At 45.4% G+C, this 17694-nt stretch overlaps 1 protein-coding gene across 1 annotated transcript in view; it reads right to left on the bottom strand.

The window, feature by feature from the left end:
- LOC123365963 (pleckstrin homology domain interacting protein) overlaps nt 1-17694 on the bottom strand; it is a 357662-nt gene that overhangs the window by 206410 nt on the left and 133558 nt on the right. The window contains exon 9 of the mRNA XM_045009003.1: nt 15181-15281. Within this exon, the coding sequence (XP_044864938.1) occupies nt 15181-15281 (101 nt within the window). The remainder of the gene's footprint in view (nt 1-15180; nt 15282-17694) is intronic.

Here is a 17694-nt window from a genome sequence, read left to right on the forward strand (position 1 = left end):
GGAGCACTGTGAACTGCAGATGGGCATTGGCCACGACAAACCTGAGGTACCGACGGTGTCGGGGAATTATGGCAATGTGGAAATAAGCGTCCTTTAAGTCGAGGGTGGCATACCAATCTCCTGGATCCAGGGAGGGAATGATCGAGGATAGGGAGACCATGCGGAACTTGAGCTTTCGCACAAACTTGTTCAGCTGCCACAAGTCTAGGATGGGTCTCAGGCCCCCTTTCGCCTTCGGTATTAGGAAATACCATGAGTAGAAGCCTTTGCCCCTGAGCTCCCGCGGGACTTCCTCCACCACCTCTGCCTCCATGAGGGACTTCACTTCTTGAGTTAGAAGTTGCTCGTGAGATGGGTCCCTGAAGAGGGACAGGGAGGGGGGCTGGTGGGGCAGGAGGGAGGAGAACTGGATAGAATATCTCCTCTCTACCGTGCAGAGCACCCAGCTGTCTGACGTGATCCAGGACCAGGCACAGTAGATGAGGGACAGACGTGACCCAAAGGTAGGGGTAGAAGGATCCAGAGTCTCGATTGGTAGGTCGCCCTTGACCGTACCATCAAATAGGGGGTCTAGGCCCCGATGGTGGTCTCGATTGACCGGACGCCTGGCCGGAGGGGTGGCGTTGATGACACCTCCTGCCATTTCTGCCCGGCCTGCGCCCCAGCTCCTGGCGAGTCTGAGGCTGGTAGGGACGTGGGGCCGTCTGCGGCCTAAACTGCCTGCGCTGGGTCGCAGGGGTATGTAAGCCCAGCGAGCGAAGCGTGGCCCGCGAGTCCTTTAGGCTATGCAGACGTTTGTCCGTCTTTTCTGAAAATAACATCTGCCCCTCGAAAGGGAGGTCTTGAATGGTCTGCTGGACCTCATAGGGCAGGCCCGAGACCTGGAGCCAGGCTCCCCGCCGCATGACCAGGCCCGTGGCCAGGGTGCGCGAGGCTGAGTCCGCCGCTTCTAAGGCAGCCTGGAGACAGGCTCGGGAGATCAGCTTTCCTTCCTCCACTTGGGCCAAAAACTCTGACCTCGAGTCCTGGGGAAGGAGCTCCGTAAACTTCAACATGGCTGAACACGTGTTATGACCATATTGGCTTACAAGTGCCTGTTGGTTGGCAATGCGGAGTTGTAGGCCTGCCGTGTACACTTTCCTACCAAAGAGGTCGAGTCTTTTGGCGTCCCTGCTCTTTGGTGTTGACCCCTGAAACCCTTGATGCTCCCGCTGGTTGGCTGCATCCACTACCAGGGAGTCCGGGGTGGGGTGGGTGTACAAGTGTTCGTGCCCTTTAGAGGGGACGGAATAACGCTGCTCCATTCTCTTGGCAGTAGGGGCCAGTGAGGTTGGCGTTTGCCATAAGGTGTGGGATGTATCCGCTATAGTCTTTATCAGCGGGAGAGCCACCCTGGATGGCCCTGAGGGAGCCAGGATGTCTACTACAGGGTCCGCGTCCACCTTGATTTCCTCAGCTTGGATTGCGAGACTCTGAGCTGCTCGCCGAAGCAATTGTTGGAGGATTTGAGTGTCCTCCAGGGCCGGTGCCGCAGCCGTGCCCGAGACCACTTCGTCCGAGGAGGAAGACAAGGAAATTACATGGATCGGCCCTTCCTCCGGTGCATGCAGCCCTTCGGGGTCCTGCGGCACACGGTACTGTGGTTGCGGTGCCGGTTCCGATTCTAAATGCGGCACCGCGACCGGTACCGGGGTCGCCAGTGAGCGGCTTGGCGTATCAGGCGGTGCCTGCGGAGCCCGAACTGAAGCCACTGCCGGTGCAGCTGCCCGGCTAAGGGGGTGCTGAACTTGGATATGGCACACCCCTGCCCGGCGACAGTGCCAGCTGCGCCAGGGCCACCGACGCCGAGGAGACCGAGGCCGACCTCGATCGAGGACCAAACGCCTGGCCTACCAACTAGTGGTAGACCCAGGGGGTCCAAAACAGCCACTGCGAGGGCGGATGCCATTGCTGCTGCCACTGTGGGTAACGCAGGTGGCTCGCCCCCGAAACCAATCTCCTGCTCCGCGACCGGCTGGAGCGGTAGGAGTCTGCCTCTGAGTCTGAGGTCTCTGAGTACGAGGACCTGGGGGGAGCAGCACCCGGTGCCGTTGGAGAGCGGTGCTGAGGCAGCGGGGAGCCTCTTATCTGGTCCGGTGGCGCCTTAACGGCACGGTGCGGGGAAGGAGGCGACAGCATGGCCGGCTTGCCCCTCGATTGTACTGGGGGACAGGCCGCGGTAGGCAACTCCCTACGGTGCGGGGAGGCCGGCGCCGGGAGTCCCATCAAGTCTGAGGCCGCCTCGAACGCCTCCGGTGTCGAAGGCAGGCGCAAGTCTCCGCTGAGGTCCGGGGATCTAGGCCGGTCTGGACTCGACCACCCTCTCTGCGGTGCGGGAGTCAACGGAGCAGCCGAGGGCTGTAGCCCAACCTGTCCGCTTGCACCCGCGGACGGCATCAGCCTAGAATCCTGGTGGGGTGTCCGTTCCCTCACCGGCTTTCTCTTCTTGGTGGGCACCAGCGACGGTGAGCGGTGCCGCACTGAGGCCGACTTCTTATGACCCAACTCCATCCGGTGCCGGGTAGATGACTTGGGCTGGGCCCTAAGTCCTGATGCCGGTGTCGGGGCGCTCCGCACCGAGGAAGACGTGCTGGGCACCGTCTCGGCCGGTTCCGAGTCCATCAGGAGGACTCTAAGTCTTTGAGCTCTATCTTTGAGAGTTCTCGGGCAGAAGCCTCTGCAGATAGAGCACCGGTCCTTTTGGTGGCTCTCTCCGAGGCACCTCAAACAAGCAGAGTGCGGGTCACTCTTGGGCATGAATTTCCTGCAGTCCTTGCAGAGTTTAAACCCGGGGGACCTGGGCATGCCCCAGCGAGTGACAAAAACTTGGGGGGGGGGACCCCCCAACTATGAAGAACTATATACAATAATCTAAGTAAACTAACTATAACGCAACTATATACACGGACTATACACAAGGATAGGACACTGCTAACTTGCTATGCGCAAGAGAAGTTCCAGCTAGCCGTCACCGGCGGTAAGAAGGAACTAAGGGGGTGGAGGGTCGGTGGGCCCCTTTATAGGGTGCCGTAGATGCGCCACACCAGGGGGCACCAGGGCCGACCCTATGGACGCTGCTAGGGGAAAATCTTCTGGCTGGCGTGCACGCGGCGCGCGCACACCTACTTTGAATGGACATGAACAACTACTCGAAGGTCAGCTAGAGCTTTAATGGTCTAATCCCGTGGCATAAAAATAAAAATCAAGAAAATCCAAATGTCTACTCTTTTAATCATTACTCTCTGATTTTACATATATACTCAGGCAGCCTCAAAACAGTAGGTTTTGCATAGTATACCATCTGCAATCTGAGAGCTCAGTGGTGAGCAGCATTTACACATACCAAGTGCCCTTGTTGTAGTTGATTTATACTAAACTCTTAATACTCACATTACAATTATGTAGGCTTTCCTTTCACATAAGAAAATAGGAAAATGTATCCATTCCTTACTGAAAATTTCATTTCTAAGAGTAATGAGGTCCATAGATCCCTGACACTAGATTTCTGCTCTGTGCAGCCTTAGAGGCAAACTAGACCAGTCAATCAGTGGCTTCACCTCCCAGAAGCATGCCAGCTGTGACACTTCCTCAGCCAAGCAAATCTCTAACCACTATATATTGCTATACCAATACTACCAGTCCCCATACTAAGCAAAGATTGCAATGAAGAAATACAATTTAATAACAACTAATAATCTCGTATCTTTCACAAAGAAACACCCTGTTCAAGGTGGGCTAGAACTATGAACCTCATTATTCCAAAAGTAAAACATATTTGCATTTTCCTATTCTTGTTTGTAATGAAGGCCACAGATCCATGACACTGGGATTTTCATAACAGCATCTACTCAGAGTGGGAAAAATATATAGGCAAAATAGTATAACACCTTCTTAACTGTTGTTGGGACACTACAGCATGGAATACCCATTTACTAAAGGTGGTATCGACTGATGATTAAATGCCCAGCTTGGAGAACTTGGAGAAGGTATACACCGGTGGCTAGCTTTACAGATTCTCTCATATGACATGAATCTTTCTGTCCACTTAGTTACCACAGACCTGCAAAAGAACAAGCATGTGCACAAGCATACACGCACACTTTGATTTTGGAAGAGGAAGTTATATTTTGACTTGCAGGCCTCCAAGATACAATAACTTAGCCAGCTGGAATTGGAAGATTAAGATCTTCTTTTCCCTTTGACACTGAATCACAGAGCAAAAACAGCTTATTTCTGGACTGTAAAATTAATACAGGCTGGTATCTGTGGCGATAACTTCCCTGACTGGTTCATCTGTGGCAAAGCTCAACTAATTTGCTTGGATTAAACCAGTATCTGAATAATACAATAGTCTCCTCGATAGAGATACCTTCACTGATGAGTTACTCCTGAGGGAATTCTGTGCCAAAAATTAAAAATTCAGCACACAGTATTATAAAATTCTGCAAAAATGTTTTGCAAGTTTTATTTGTCAATAAATAAATGTGGCGGCTCCAGCACGGCAGTGGGGAGCACAGGCCACTGGTTGCAAGGAAGAGGGCGATCACCCTGCAGCCCTCCCTCCCCCCAGGACACGGACTTGGTGGTGAGGCTGCAACCAACCCTGACACAGCACAAGGCTGGGCCTGCCCCAGAAATGCCACGGGGCCCTGCCCCTCCGTGCCAGGTGCACCAGATGTGGGAAGGCAGGCTCAACTCAACGGGATCCAGGTGTGGGGTAAGAGGGTTCTGTGTGAGAATCTGGGTATGGGTGGCTCAGTGGGGAGTCTGGGAGAGATCTGGATGCGCAGCGGCTCATTGTGAGGTTCCAGGTGCAGGGGCAGTGGGACTTTGCAGGGGGGTCCAGGTGAAGGTGGCTGGGCTCAGCAGGGGAATCTGGATGAGGGGGGAAGGGACTCAGCAGGGGGGTCTGGGTGTGGAGGGCTTATCAGAGGGGGTTGGGGGCTTAGGTGCAACTGGTTGGGGGTCTGGGTGCAGGGGGTTCATCAGGGTGGGGGCTGGAGTGCAAGGGGCTCACCAGGGGGGTGGTCTGGGTGAAGGGGGTGAGGTTCAGTGTGGGGGGGTACAACTGGTGGAAGTGAGGCTCAGGGGGGTGGGGGTTTGGATGTGGGGGGCTCAGTGGAGGGTTCTAGGTGCTGAGGAGATCTGGGTATATGGGGGCCTGGATGCACAGGGATTGGGCAGACATCTGAGCAGCTCCCCATACAGTGACCCCTCACCGCTATGGCTGAGGAGCGATGGGAGTGGAGCTTCCTGCAGCCAGGGGAGGTTTCTGGGGGTGGGTCTGACCTGGCTCAGGCCACTCCTTTCAGGGGAAGAGCAAGTCCTGTCCACCCCAGCCTAGCTGGTACTAGCAGCTGAGCCCAGCACAGGGTAGGAGCCACTGACTGAGGCATCCCGAGCCCTGCATCCCCCCCACCCCCGCCATGATTTCCCTCTCTGCCAGCTGCTCCAGGTGTCCAAAACGATGTGCCCACATTGCTGAAGAGGGGCGCATGACTGCTCTAGCAGCTTCCCTTTGCTTCCCCTTCAAAAAGTAATTTTTGTGAGGGGAAGCAAAGAAATCTGCAGGGGACATGAATTCTGCATGCACACAATGGTGCAGAATTCCCCCAGGAGCACTGAATTAAGAGACTGAGGGAGAAATAGGAATAAAGTCTGTAGTGACTTCATAAGAGCACAAGCCCACTGAGGAGCATCTATACAGGAGTCTATGGAATATCCATACAGGAATGTACTGATCACAGAAACATGTGAACATGGGTTGGCCATTTTGATAAGATTCCTCAGCTTCTCCCATCTTTCCTACTAAATGAAAACTTTTTAGAGAGACGTATTTATCTCTACTCTGAGGTGTGGAAACTGCTGAGATACTAACTAACTACACACAATTTATTAAAGCTGTGGCTCTCCAGCATCATTCATCTACAGCCCTGCCTCTGGATGGGACTTGAATAAGGTGGTTATCAAGGAAGGGACAGACACAGAAACTCTCCTGTCTGAGAGCTGCTATTAACACTATCAACATTTTCATGAACACTTCCAGGGCTGTTGGTAAACCAAAAAAGACAAGGACCTGTGCTAGTAGTGTTGTCCTACAGCAAATCAACTGTGTCACTGCTGAATTAGGATAGGGAGCTGGACGTCCTTCAGCTCTACTGATGTCATCAGGTGTGCCATGCTCCTGGATGCTAATGTGGATATTAAAAGTCTCCACCTTCAGTTTTAATTTCTTCATTAATCTGTTGAGTTATTACAAATAAAGAACTGACTTATAGCCTGCTTTGACAAGATGTAGTAAAGGGCTCAACTCTTTTCTGGAAAAAGGGACAGGGACTCCCATTCGTGGAAAATGAAGGATGGCTGTCTTCATATTTAATCTCTTTTGTAGATCCTTTGACAAGATGAGGTAAATCTGTGCCCTGTTTATGCAACCCAGGACTGCATAAACTTTTGACCACAGTATCACACTGTTCAGCTGATTATTCACCATGACTCCCAAATCTTTTTCAGAAAGTCACTGCTCCCCAGGATAAAGCCCCCATCCAGTAAGTATGGTCTACATTCTTTGTTCCTAAATGTATACATTTAGATTTAGTCGTATTAAAACATATATTGTTTGCTAGCATCCACTTTACCAAAAGATCCATATCACCCTGAATCAGTGATCTTTCCTCTTATTTACCATTCCCCCAGTTTTTGTGTAATCTGCAAACTTTATCAGTGATGACTATATGTTTTCTTCCAGGTCACTGATAAAATAGCAAAGGGCCAAGAACCAATCTCTGCAACAGCCTCCTGGAAACAGATCTGCTTAATGACGATTCCCTATATATATATATAGTTACATTTTAAAATCAATCAGCCAGTTTTCAAATCCATTTAATGTGTGCCATGTTAATTTTATATTGTTCCAGGGTTTGTTTGTTTGTTTTTTAATCAAAATGTTGCATGGTACTAAGTCAAACACCTGACAGAAGTCTAAGTATATTATGTCAACACTATTACCTTTATCAACCAAACTCGTAATCTCATCAAAAAAAGATATCCAGTTAATCTGACAGGATATGTTTTCCATAAACCCATGCTGATTTGCATTAATTACACTACTCTTCTTTAATTCTTTATTAATCAAATCACATAGCAGCTGCCCCATTAACTTGCCTGGGATCCACAACATACTAACAGACCTAGAATTACCTGGATCATCCCATTTACCTTTTTAAAAATTGGCATAACATTAGCTTTTTTCCAATCTTCTAGAACACCCCTAGTGCTCCAAATCTTACTGACAACTAACATGAATGGTCCAGCAAGCTCTTCAGCCAACTCTTGCAACACTCTTGGATGCAAGTTCTTGCCCTGCTGATTTTAAAATGTCTGACTTTAGTAGCTACTGTTTAACATACTCCAGAGATACAGTGGAATGGAAGGAGTGTTATGGACACACGATGAGTGTATATCTGTTTTTCCCCCAAATACAGAACAGAAATATATTAACCCTTCTACCTTTTCTGGATTATTGATAATTCGACCATTTCCATATAGTAAGGCATCAATACCATTGTTAGGCTTCTTTTTGTTCCTAAGATATTTTAAAAGCTTGTCCTTGCTATCCTTAGCTCTGGTGGCCAAGATTTCACCTTCTCTCTTGGCTTCTCTCATCATTTTTCTACAATTCCTAACTACTGATTTATATTCATTAACAACAAATTCCCCATTATGATGTTTTTATTTTTGTTTTTACAGCTGCCTTCACTTCCCCTCTAAAACAGGTATTTTTTTTTAACCCACACAGCCTTCTTCCTCGATTGTAGGATTGTGACTTTGGGGGCATTTAGTAAGATGTTCTTAAATAATTCCCAATAATCATTCAAATTTTTCTGATTTAATCTTCCTCGCACCTGATTTGGATAATAATTGTTTTCAGCTTTGTGAAATTGGCCCAAGTATATATTACTTGTCTAGATTTTATTCTGCCTACATATTATAAACATGCTCAAGCTACCATTAACTTTTAGTTCTGAGATCAGTTCCTCTTTATCTGTTAGGATAAGGTCTAATATAGAGGTTCCCCATGTTGGCTGAATATTATTGAGTTAGGAAACTGTCATCTATTAAATTCCAAGGATGTTTTAGTAATGGCAGCATGAGACTTCCAGCATATGTCACTCAAATTGAAGTCCCCCATGATCATGCAGTATTTTTCCCCTACATGTTGTAGATAGGCGCACAAGGAGGCAGTCCTACTGTGATTTTGTGGTCTGTAGCAGACAACAGCTGGTACCCCATGTGTCCTTTATCTGTTAGGACATTGATCCATATGCATTCAAGATCATTTTTTTCCCAGTTATTAGGGACTCAGAAACAGGTAATGCAATTTTTGACAGTGCCACTCCCCATTCCCTTTTGCTCACACAGTCCTTCCAAAATAGATTATAACCATTTAACATTCCAATTGTGCGAGTCATCCCATCAGGTTACAGTAATACAAGCTAGATCGAATTTAGGCTTATATACCAACAGTTCTAATTCCTCATGTTTACCCAGGCTCCTAGCATTGGTGCACAGGCAATTAAAGAATTTCCTTCCTTCATGTCCTTCAGTTCCTTGATTAATTTTCTTCCTAACATGTCCATTTTATACTGAGTGCTCATACAACCCCTCTTTTTACCCTCCCCTTTGCTATTAGTTTCCCCCCTTTCTGACTATTCTAGCCAGTCTGTCCCCCAGGAGATTGATCCCCCTTCTACTGAGGTGGAGGCCATCCAAACTATACAGCTCCTCTCCCATAGAAGATGGACCCATGTTCTACAAAACCAAAGCCCTCCATCCTACATCACTTACCTAGCCAGTGATTCTCTTCTAGAATCTTCTGCCTTCTGTCTTCCTTTGCTTGAGGGACAGCAAGGATCACAGAGAAGATGGCTTGGACATTTTTCTTCTTCGGCACACTTCTGAGTTCTTTAATCTCATATACTACCTGCGAGATATGCCACGACGCAATGTCATTTGTGCCAATATGAACCATCACCACTGGATCCTTGCCCATCATCTTCAAAAGCCCATCCAATCTTAGAGTGACATCTCGTGCCCTGGAAACAGGAAGGCAGCATGCCATCCTGTTGTCCAACTGTCTTGTGCAGAACCTTCTTCTGCTTCTTCTGAGTACTGAATCTCCAACAAGGACCGTCTCTCTATTTTGGACAGTTTGAGAACTCTTTGCAAGTCAGTTTGATTTTCTTAAAAGTTGGGCCAAGCTGCTACCTGTATGTATGTTCCAGACTGAGTTCTGTTTCCATGTCACTGCTGTCCAACCGTACCAGCAAGATGGGTGGGGCTATCATGAGGGGGATGGGGCTGGGCAGGCTTTGGCAGCTGGGCAAAAAGCTTCTCTGGTCCTTTAATGTTGCACTTCAACCTCCCTTTTTTTAGCGGGGAAGGGAAGGGAATGGCTGTTGTGCCAGAGCAAGAGGATTTTGCTGCTTCCTGAGAACTCTCTTGCTTGGGGGAGAGAGGCTGCAGGAAACCCTGCCCCAATCTGAACATTTGGGAGAAACCTGAATCTCCCTAGAACCAGAACAGATCTCCAGACTAGGCACTCAATCAGTTGGAAAGTACAGGAGACTGCATCTGGCTTTCCCCCTCTTAGTCTCCTCCACGCTGCACTCCGTATGGCTGAGCAGGGAGTTAGAGGGAGAGTCCCAGTAATTATGAGGAGAAAAGGAATCCCCATGCCAATAAAGGCAGAGTGCAGAAACCTGGAAATCTGAAGCCAATTGAAAAGAAATTGTATATATTTGCTCTGTAGCAAGGTGGAGCTGATCTGCCTCCCTCTTGGAGCTATAGAGACAGATGCAAAACTGACAGGCTTTTCAGAGGTGGAGACAAATGATAGTTCTGGTCAGCTTCCAAGGCTGCCTAGAGCAGAGATATCTGGCTGCCTAAAACAAATATGTCTAGTGTCATGGATCTGTGGGCCTCATTACAAATAATAAGTACAATGCAAGTTCCCAGTCTCATGGAAATACTTAGTACAATTTCAATCTACAGTTTAAAAAGTGGAAAAACTTTTCAGCTTAGAAGATCCTTTGGCCTCAACCAAAATTCACTGAAGCCATTAGAATTCCAGGGCATTAGTTTTTGAACTTTAAGTTCTTATGTTGAAAAAAACTGCATTAAGACATTTCTGGGTTCCCAACTGTCTCTCTACCCCTATCAATTTATATTATGTACTAAGGCTTTTAAAAACTACTTGGGGTCCAGAATCTCAGCAATCCAATTTATGCCAGCCAAGTAGCTAGTCCCTTGATAGTTACAGGGTTAATGTAGCTCACTGTAGTAATGCCAACAGATTTTTACAGATTTGTTCTAAGTGTTGAGGTAGGGGACATAATAATAGCAAAAGACCATAAGACATAACAGTAAATACATAAAAAAAGAGAAAAAAATGTAAGACTTTTGAGTACTAAAGAATTAGCAGTATGGATGTTTGGAGGAAGAGAACAACAGAGTGGAACATAAGTGAGGACCCAATATTAAATGCAAACAGCAGGAAAAAAGGCACCAAAGATAACTAAGACAGTTAACATAATATGTGAGTAACAATATAAACAAAAATCAAATCACACAAGTACAATGATAAATCAGAAGGAAGGACTTTAATGTCAGATGACATTTTGAACTTGACACATATCTAGGGTGGAGGCTTACTAACTGCAGATATTTAAAATACATGAGAAACTGGGACTGAGAATTTATTTAAAAATTGACAATAAAATTAAATCAGACAAGTTGCACAGTTCTATGTAGACTATTACTTAGAACAGGCTTGAATGCTTGTCTCTCTCACCAACAGAAGCTGGTCCAACAAAAGATCTTATCTCACCACCTTGTCTCACTTAGAGCAGTAGACCAGTAAGGCAACCACTGCAATAATATGGCCACTGCTATGTGTACACTGGAGCTGGAAGTGTAATTTCCAGCTCAGATTGATATAACTGTACTAGCTTTGATTGAGCTAGCGTGTAAAAACAGCAGCATAGCTGTGGCTCAACGTGCAGTGGGATGGATTAGCTGCCCCAAATACATATCTAGGATTGAAGACAGAATTGTAGTTAAGGCAACTAGTCCATCCTACCAACCATGGAGCTGAAACTACATGGCTATTCTTAGCATACTAGCTTGATCAAAGCAAGCATGGGTATGTCTGTCCAAAATTACACCTCCAGCTCCAATGCAGACATACCCTATGAGAGAATCAAGGCGTACTCCAATTTTAAATGTGGTCTTTGTCAAATAATTACATTGTTACATACCCAGAAAATCCCTACCCATCAACTTCATGTCCACCCATAAGGCCCTATATACTCATATAACTTTTGATATAACATTTTTCCTGCAAAGGAATCTTCCCTGCCTTCTTCCCTCCATGCAGATTTGGGATGGAGGGAAAAAAAAAGTTTGGAAGATTTAATTACTCTCTCCCTCTTTCCTCCAGCAGAAATAGATTTCCAAGTAGCAGTATCCTGCCTTTAGTTCTGCAAAGTAGTGTGTTTCCTCTCTGTGATGGGATATACAACCTCCACACTGGGCAACAAGGGGTTAAGGAGCTGCTCTGGGCTCAGTCAGCTTTGCCCTGCCACACATGCAAGAGATGCACAGGCTGGAGGAGGAGTTAAAAGAGAGCAGGACAGCTCACTTGGGAGTAGACCAGGGACATGAGCAGGACTGCAACTTGCAGCTCCTGAGAAAAGTGCTGAGGGAAAGCAGGATCCTTCCCTGACGACAACTATCCAAAGATCTCTCCCTGAGAGAAGGGAGGACCTGCTTCAGGTACACCATGAGAGGGACGCATTCCTCCCTCTCTCTCATATGTACTCAGTTTATTTGTGCTAATTCTCCTTGTTCTGTTTATGAGCTACACCTGAAGGGGAGAGAGCTGGAACTAAATTGACAGAAAGGCCAAGGTGCCAGGGGAGGCAGCCGCTGCTCCAAGGAAAGAGTTAACACACCATGCCTGACCACAAAGAGGTGCCATGCGGTGAGCTGACCCCATTCATGCCTTCTTTATGGGGGGAGGGATAGCTCAGTGGTTTGAGCATTGGCCTGCTAAACCCAGGGTTGTGAGTTCAATCCTTGGGAGGCCACTTAAGGATCTGGGGCAAAAATTGGTCCTGTTAGTGAAGGCAGGGGGCTGGACTTGATGACCTTTCAAGGTCCCTTCCAGTTCTAGGAGATTGGTATATCTCCAATTATTACCCTTTATTACTATTACTCTTGTTCAGTCTGCAAACTGTGGACAACAGAGGGGCGGTAGGAAGTGGTTCAGGGAGGGCAGTCTGGCTGCACTCTTGAGTGTTGGACCCTTTTGTTACCCTCAGAGGGCCCTGGACCAGAGCCTGAGGTGTGGGAAGGCCCAGGCTCCTCTACCATAAGCCCCTCTGCAAGCTGAACTACCTAAGCCCTGACTACTAGGTGACACTCCCCACAAGCAATCATCATCACACCCCCACAGCAGCACAACATGTTGTAAATTAATATCTTCTCTTTCAAACTACTACTGGAAAACTTCTACTGTGCTGGAGTGCTGCTGAGATTATGCTGCTTAGGTATTGCTGAAGAATCTTCTAGAAAAGCAAGAGGCCAGAGAAAACCCTTGATTCTTGCAATTCCATCTCCAATGTAAAGAATTAAAATGGAGGATCTCAACTATTAAATGGGAGAGGAGATTACGATTTTCCTCCTCTGAGGCTATCCACTGATACTTTCCCAATAATGTGCCTACCAGCTATTTCCCACCTATTTTTCCCAGAGACCCACTACCTCAGTATTCTAGACATGACCACAACATAATTTCTAATCCTATAAAACATACTTTATACCTCCTCCCCAAAAGACATGCCAACTAGCTAATAATTACTTTATACTACCCAAAAAAAGTTAAACCAACTAAAAAAAAAGCACCTATTCCCTTCAATACTTGTCCCCCAGGCCCATGACATGTCACAAAAAATTTCTAACTAAACAGATATGTACTGTAGATATGAATGAATGAGAAATAGTCAAAGATCCCGTATCCTAAGCAGCCTCAACGTCCCCACTCCACTGACCTTTTATTCTACATTCAATAGACTTGCCCTTTCTATCTCTCTGTTCCTCTACCTCAGCATTCCCACATCTCGATCCCCTCAACAGACTGGTCCTTTACTAGCACCCATTAATATATATGTAATAATCAGAGCCCCATATAGTCCACAATTCTGTCACTGCAGAATTTGCCTCAAAACGGAGCTCCATAATCTCAGATTTGAGGGAGAAAAAAATGTTTCTAGTCCTTGTAACCAAGGAAATCACACTGGAAACCATGAACAACTGTAAACTGATGTAGAGAAGTTTGCTTGAGTGTGCAGACAGCCAGAAACAATAGCTCAGAGGTGTGAACTGCTTAATTCATCTCAATCAGGATCTCGTGAACTGATCCTGTGGTGGTTAGATTTGACATGCCAAGATACCACAGAATTAAGCATTCTTGCCATGTAATCTGGAATTCTGATGCAGTCAACTACCCCACAGTTTATTTTGTCTCTCAGTATTGGCAATCCAATGTGTTAAAAAATCATGAGGTAGGTCTCCTAGAGTCATATGATTGAGAGTTAAATCTTCTAATTTTAAGACAACCTACCGACCCACCCATACACTCACTCTTCTTCAAGTTTTTTATTTGCCTTCTGGTTTTTGAGCCATTAGTGTATGCTCCAGTCAGATTTCTGAGCTTGTCTCCACAACAAGGACTAGAAACCTTGTTTCTTAAAAGGAAACACTGAGATTCTCATCTAAACACTTGACTCCAGAAGCTCTGGCTTTAAGAAAAACTTCATAAAATCATTAAAGTTGGCAGATATGCTTGTAGCTGCCTCTTGCTCTTCAGTTTTCCTAGTAAGGCGGAGTTAATTGGATTAGTGTATGCTCCCATAGCAGAGGGTCAGGGGGAGATCTGTAGTACATCTTGTAGCCAGGAAACAGGGGAGCCAGAAATGTAAACTGGCAAAACTAACTGCCTGGAGAACAGTGCAGCAGTCAAGGTCTGGAAAACCTGAAAGATAAGATGAGGAAGCTGGCTACAAGCTCCCTGGCACACAGAAAAGAAGGGTTTGAACCAGACTGCTTGGACAAGATAATGAAAGTCCAGGCTTCGGAAGTGGAGCCAGTCCATCTGGAAAGCACAGCAAAAAAATCCCATCCTCAAAAATAACCAATGAATTTTATGTTAATGAATATTTTCAAGACCAAGCCAAAGATTTTGTGTGGGGATAGTAGAATGAGAATGAATATTATTTCATGTTTATAGACTAAATTAATGTTTTCACAAAAGTTAATTCTGTTGTGTTGCAGAGTATGTTGTATCTTGACAATGCTTTCAAGAAGATGACATGCACCCCACCTCAAGTTACTCTTCAGATTCATTTTAGACACCAGCACACCTACATAACCTTCCAGAAATACCCAGACATGCTGCTACCTAGCAGGATGGAAAGAAAGCTCAAACTCACCTCACCTTAAGTAGGAAAATGGGGGGGGAGGGGAGAATAACTCTGATAGGCAAAAAGTCTATAGGAAGATGAGAGAAAGAAGTGTCATTTATTTTAGTATTAAAATGCTTTAAGATATTTCAGAATTTTAGTAGGATGACACCTTCTCCCACCTAACATTTGGAATTAAGAACCTTCTAGTTCTACTGCTTTCTTTAGCACTACTCCCATTTCAATTGGAATTAGGAACCAGATATCAATCAATCAATCAATCAATCAATAAAAAAAAATCCAGCTTCTGTGCCAGGCCACAGAAAGTCTACCTGAAAAGAAATATATTAAATTGAATACAGTGAGGTTGGATGCTATATTTATTTGCTTCACCCTACAAAACCCTAAGTACATTGCTGCACTAACTTAATCCTTAAAGGAGGCAGACAGGCAATTTATAACTTTATACCAGAAAAACTATATTCTGTAACCATATAGAAAGTTAACTGATGAGTTAATTTTCAATTTGCTGACAGTAGTACCCAACTAAATTTCTCTAACACTCATTACCACTAGTTTTTCATGACATATAATTAAGAACATGTAAAATACAACTAACTTTATTTTAAGGGTGCCAGCATCCCACAGCCAAAAACATATTGTTCCATCTGCTCCAGTTGAAGACAGATATCTCTTTGATCCACTGCATAATGGAGAAAACTGGAGGAAAAAACAAACAAAAACCCCCACAGGTTAAAAAAAAGTATTTGTTCAACTGCTGTCCCAGTCCCTCATACAGAAACAAATGACTCTAATTATTCAGTCTTTATTGAAAACTCAAGTAGTACCCAACACTACTAAAGGAAAAGTCACATAGTAGGGGGAAAAAATCACATAGTAGCAACACCAACTGGTAAAATATTGTAAAGTTCGTCAGAAGGATTATCTTCCCACACTAAAACAATCCTCATGGATGAATCCCCTAGTCCTACAAATCTACATGCAAATCCAAACATAAAAAAAAGTTACTTACCTGTACAATAACTGGAGTTAAAGATGTTTCGTCCTATATGTATTCCACTCTAGGTGCGCACACACCAGAGATTTCTGCTAAAGAGCAGCGTGTGACCAACTGCCAGTTGCGCCCCTTTTCTACCACAGATCCCAAAGAGTACAGAAAGAGTCCAAAGCAGAGAGGAAGAAAGGCTGATCACAGAATACACATAGGGACAATACATCTCAAAGAAGAACAATGAGCTATCTACATAGGGGTGGAAGGCACTAATAGCCATCAGTTGTACCCTAAGAGAGCTGAGTGAGTTCTCCAAGGTCTTTGGCAAAAGGATATAGTTCAAAATACAACGTATTTAGGACTCTAGAAGCACAAGTTCACACTAAGCCACAAACCTCTACCACTTTTTGTACTGTACACTTTTCTTGTAGAATCTTTTCTACTGTTGATCAGAATAGTTTGCTCCTCTGAAGAACATATCTTTTCTAGTTCTGACATCCATCCAAAACCCATGTGGTTAGGTTGAGATGGATCAGGATTACCGAGGATTCCCATGTTCTGAGTCAAGAGGCTTACTGACGATGCCCATGTTCTGAGTCAAGAAGTCCAACAGCAGAAATAATTGAATCAGAGGGTAAGTGGAGAAGCAAAGTAGTTCTGGGAACCAATACTGCATGAGCCACATAGGAACTACTAAGGTAATTACTGCCTTGTCCTGTTTGATTTTCCTTAATGCCCTCAGAAGCAAAAGAATTGGTGGATAAGCATACATTAGCGTCTGTGACTGCAAAAATTAAAAACATATCAGAGAGTTTGGATTCTGATCCCCTCTGGAACAAAAACTTTTGACATTTCTTGTACCTGTCTGTTGCAAACAAATCTACTGCCAGTCATCCCCACTGGTGGAAAATGAACTGAACAACAGACTTCTGAATCTCCCATTCATGTTCAGTGGGAAAGTATTTGCTGAGGTTATCTGCTAATGTGCTTGGCAGACCTGGCCAGTTATATACATTGATATATATCAATATCCAGGAGCTCAGAGGAGTTTACAGCGTATTGCCTATGAGCACAGAAGAGATGATTGTGCTCTCTGCGTGTTTACATAAAATACTGTAATCATGTTGGTCATGATCTGACTAAGCTGACCTTGAATCATTGGCAAGAAGTGTATGCATATGCTGTAAACTCTTCTGAGCTCTGATATATTTAACAGTGACTCTTCTAGACTCTATATGCATCTGTTGCTATCGTTCTTATCGGAAGGGGTATCATAGAATCATAGAATATCAGGGTTGGAAGTGACCTCAGGAGGTCATCTAGTCCAACTCCCTACTCAAAGCAGGACCAATTCCCAACTAAATCATCCCAGCCAGGGCTTTGTCAAGCCTGACCTTAAAAACCTCTAAGGAAGGAGATTCCACCACCTCCCTAGGGAACCCATTAAAGTGCTTCACCACTCTCCGAGTGAAAAAGTTTTTCCTAATATCCTACCTAAACCTCCCCCACTGCAACTTGAGACCATTACTCCTTGTTCTGTCATCTGCTACCACTGAGAACAGTCTAGATCCATCTCTTTGGAACCCCCTTTCAGTTAGTTGAAAGCAGCTATCAAATCCCCCCTCACTCTTCTCTTCTGCAGACTAAACAATCCCAGTTCCCTCAGCCTCTCCTCATAAGTCATGTGCTCCAGCCCCCTAAATCATTTTTGTTGCCCTCTGCTGGACTCTTTCCAATTCTTCCACATCTTTCTTGTAGTGTGGGGCCCAAAACTGGACACAGTACTCCAGATGAGGCCTCATCAATGTCGAATAGAGGGGAATGATCACATCCCTCGATCTGCTGGCAATGAAACTTCAATACAAACTGCATTCAGGTTTTCCACAAATTGAAAGGAAAGAGAATTTTTTGTGGAACTGATACAATCATGTCCAGACTGTTTGCACTCAGGGCATACACTGTCCTCAACCAAGCTAACATCCAAAGTAGATGCAGTTTTGCATGCAGTGTTATGGAAGCGCAAGAGGCCATGGGACCCATTAGACTAAGAAGATCTTACTGTAATTTGCACAAAAGGCAGCTACCTTTTTCCGTAACTGGTGTTCGAGATGTGTTGCTCAT

Source organism: Mauremys mutica, chromosome 3, assembly GCF_020497125.1.
Source record: "Mauremys mutica isolate MM-2020 ecotype Southern chromosome 3, ASM2049712v1, whole genome shotgun sequence".
In the NCBI taxonomy this organism is placed as follows: domain Eukaryota; kingdom Metazoa; phylum Chordata; order Testudines; family Geoemydidae; genus Mauremys; species Mauremys mutica.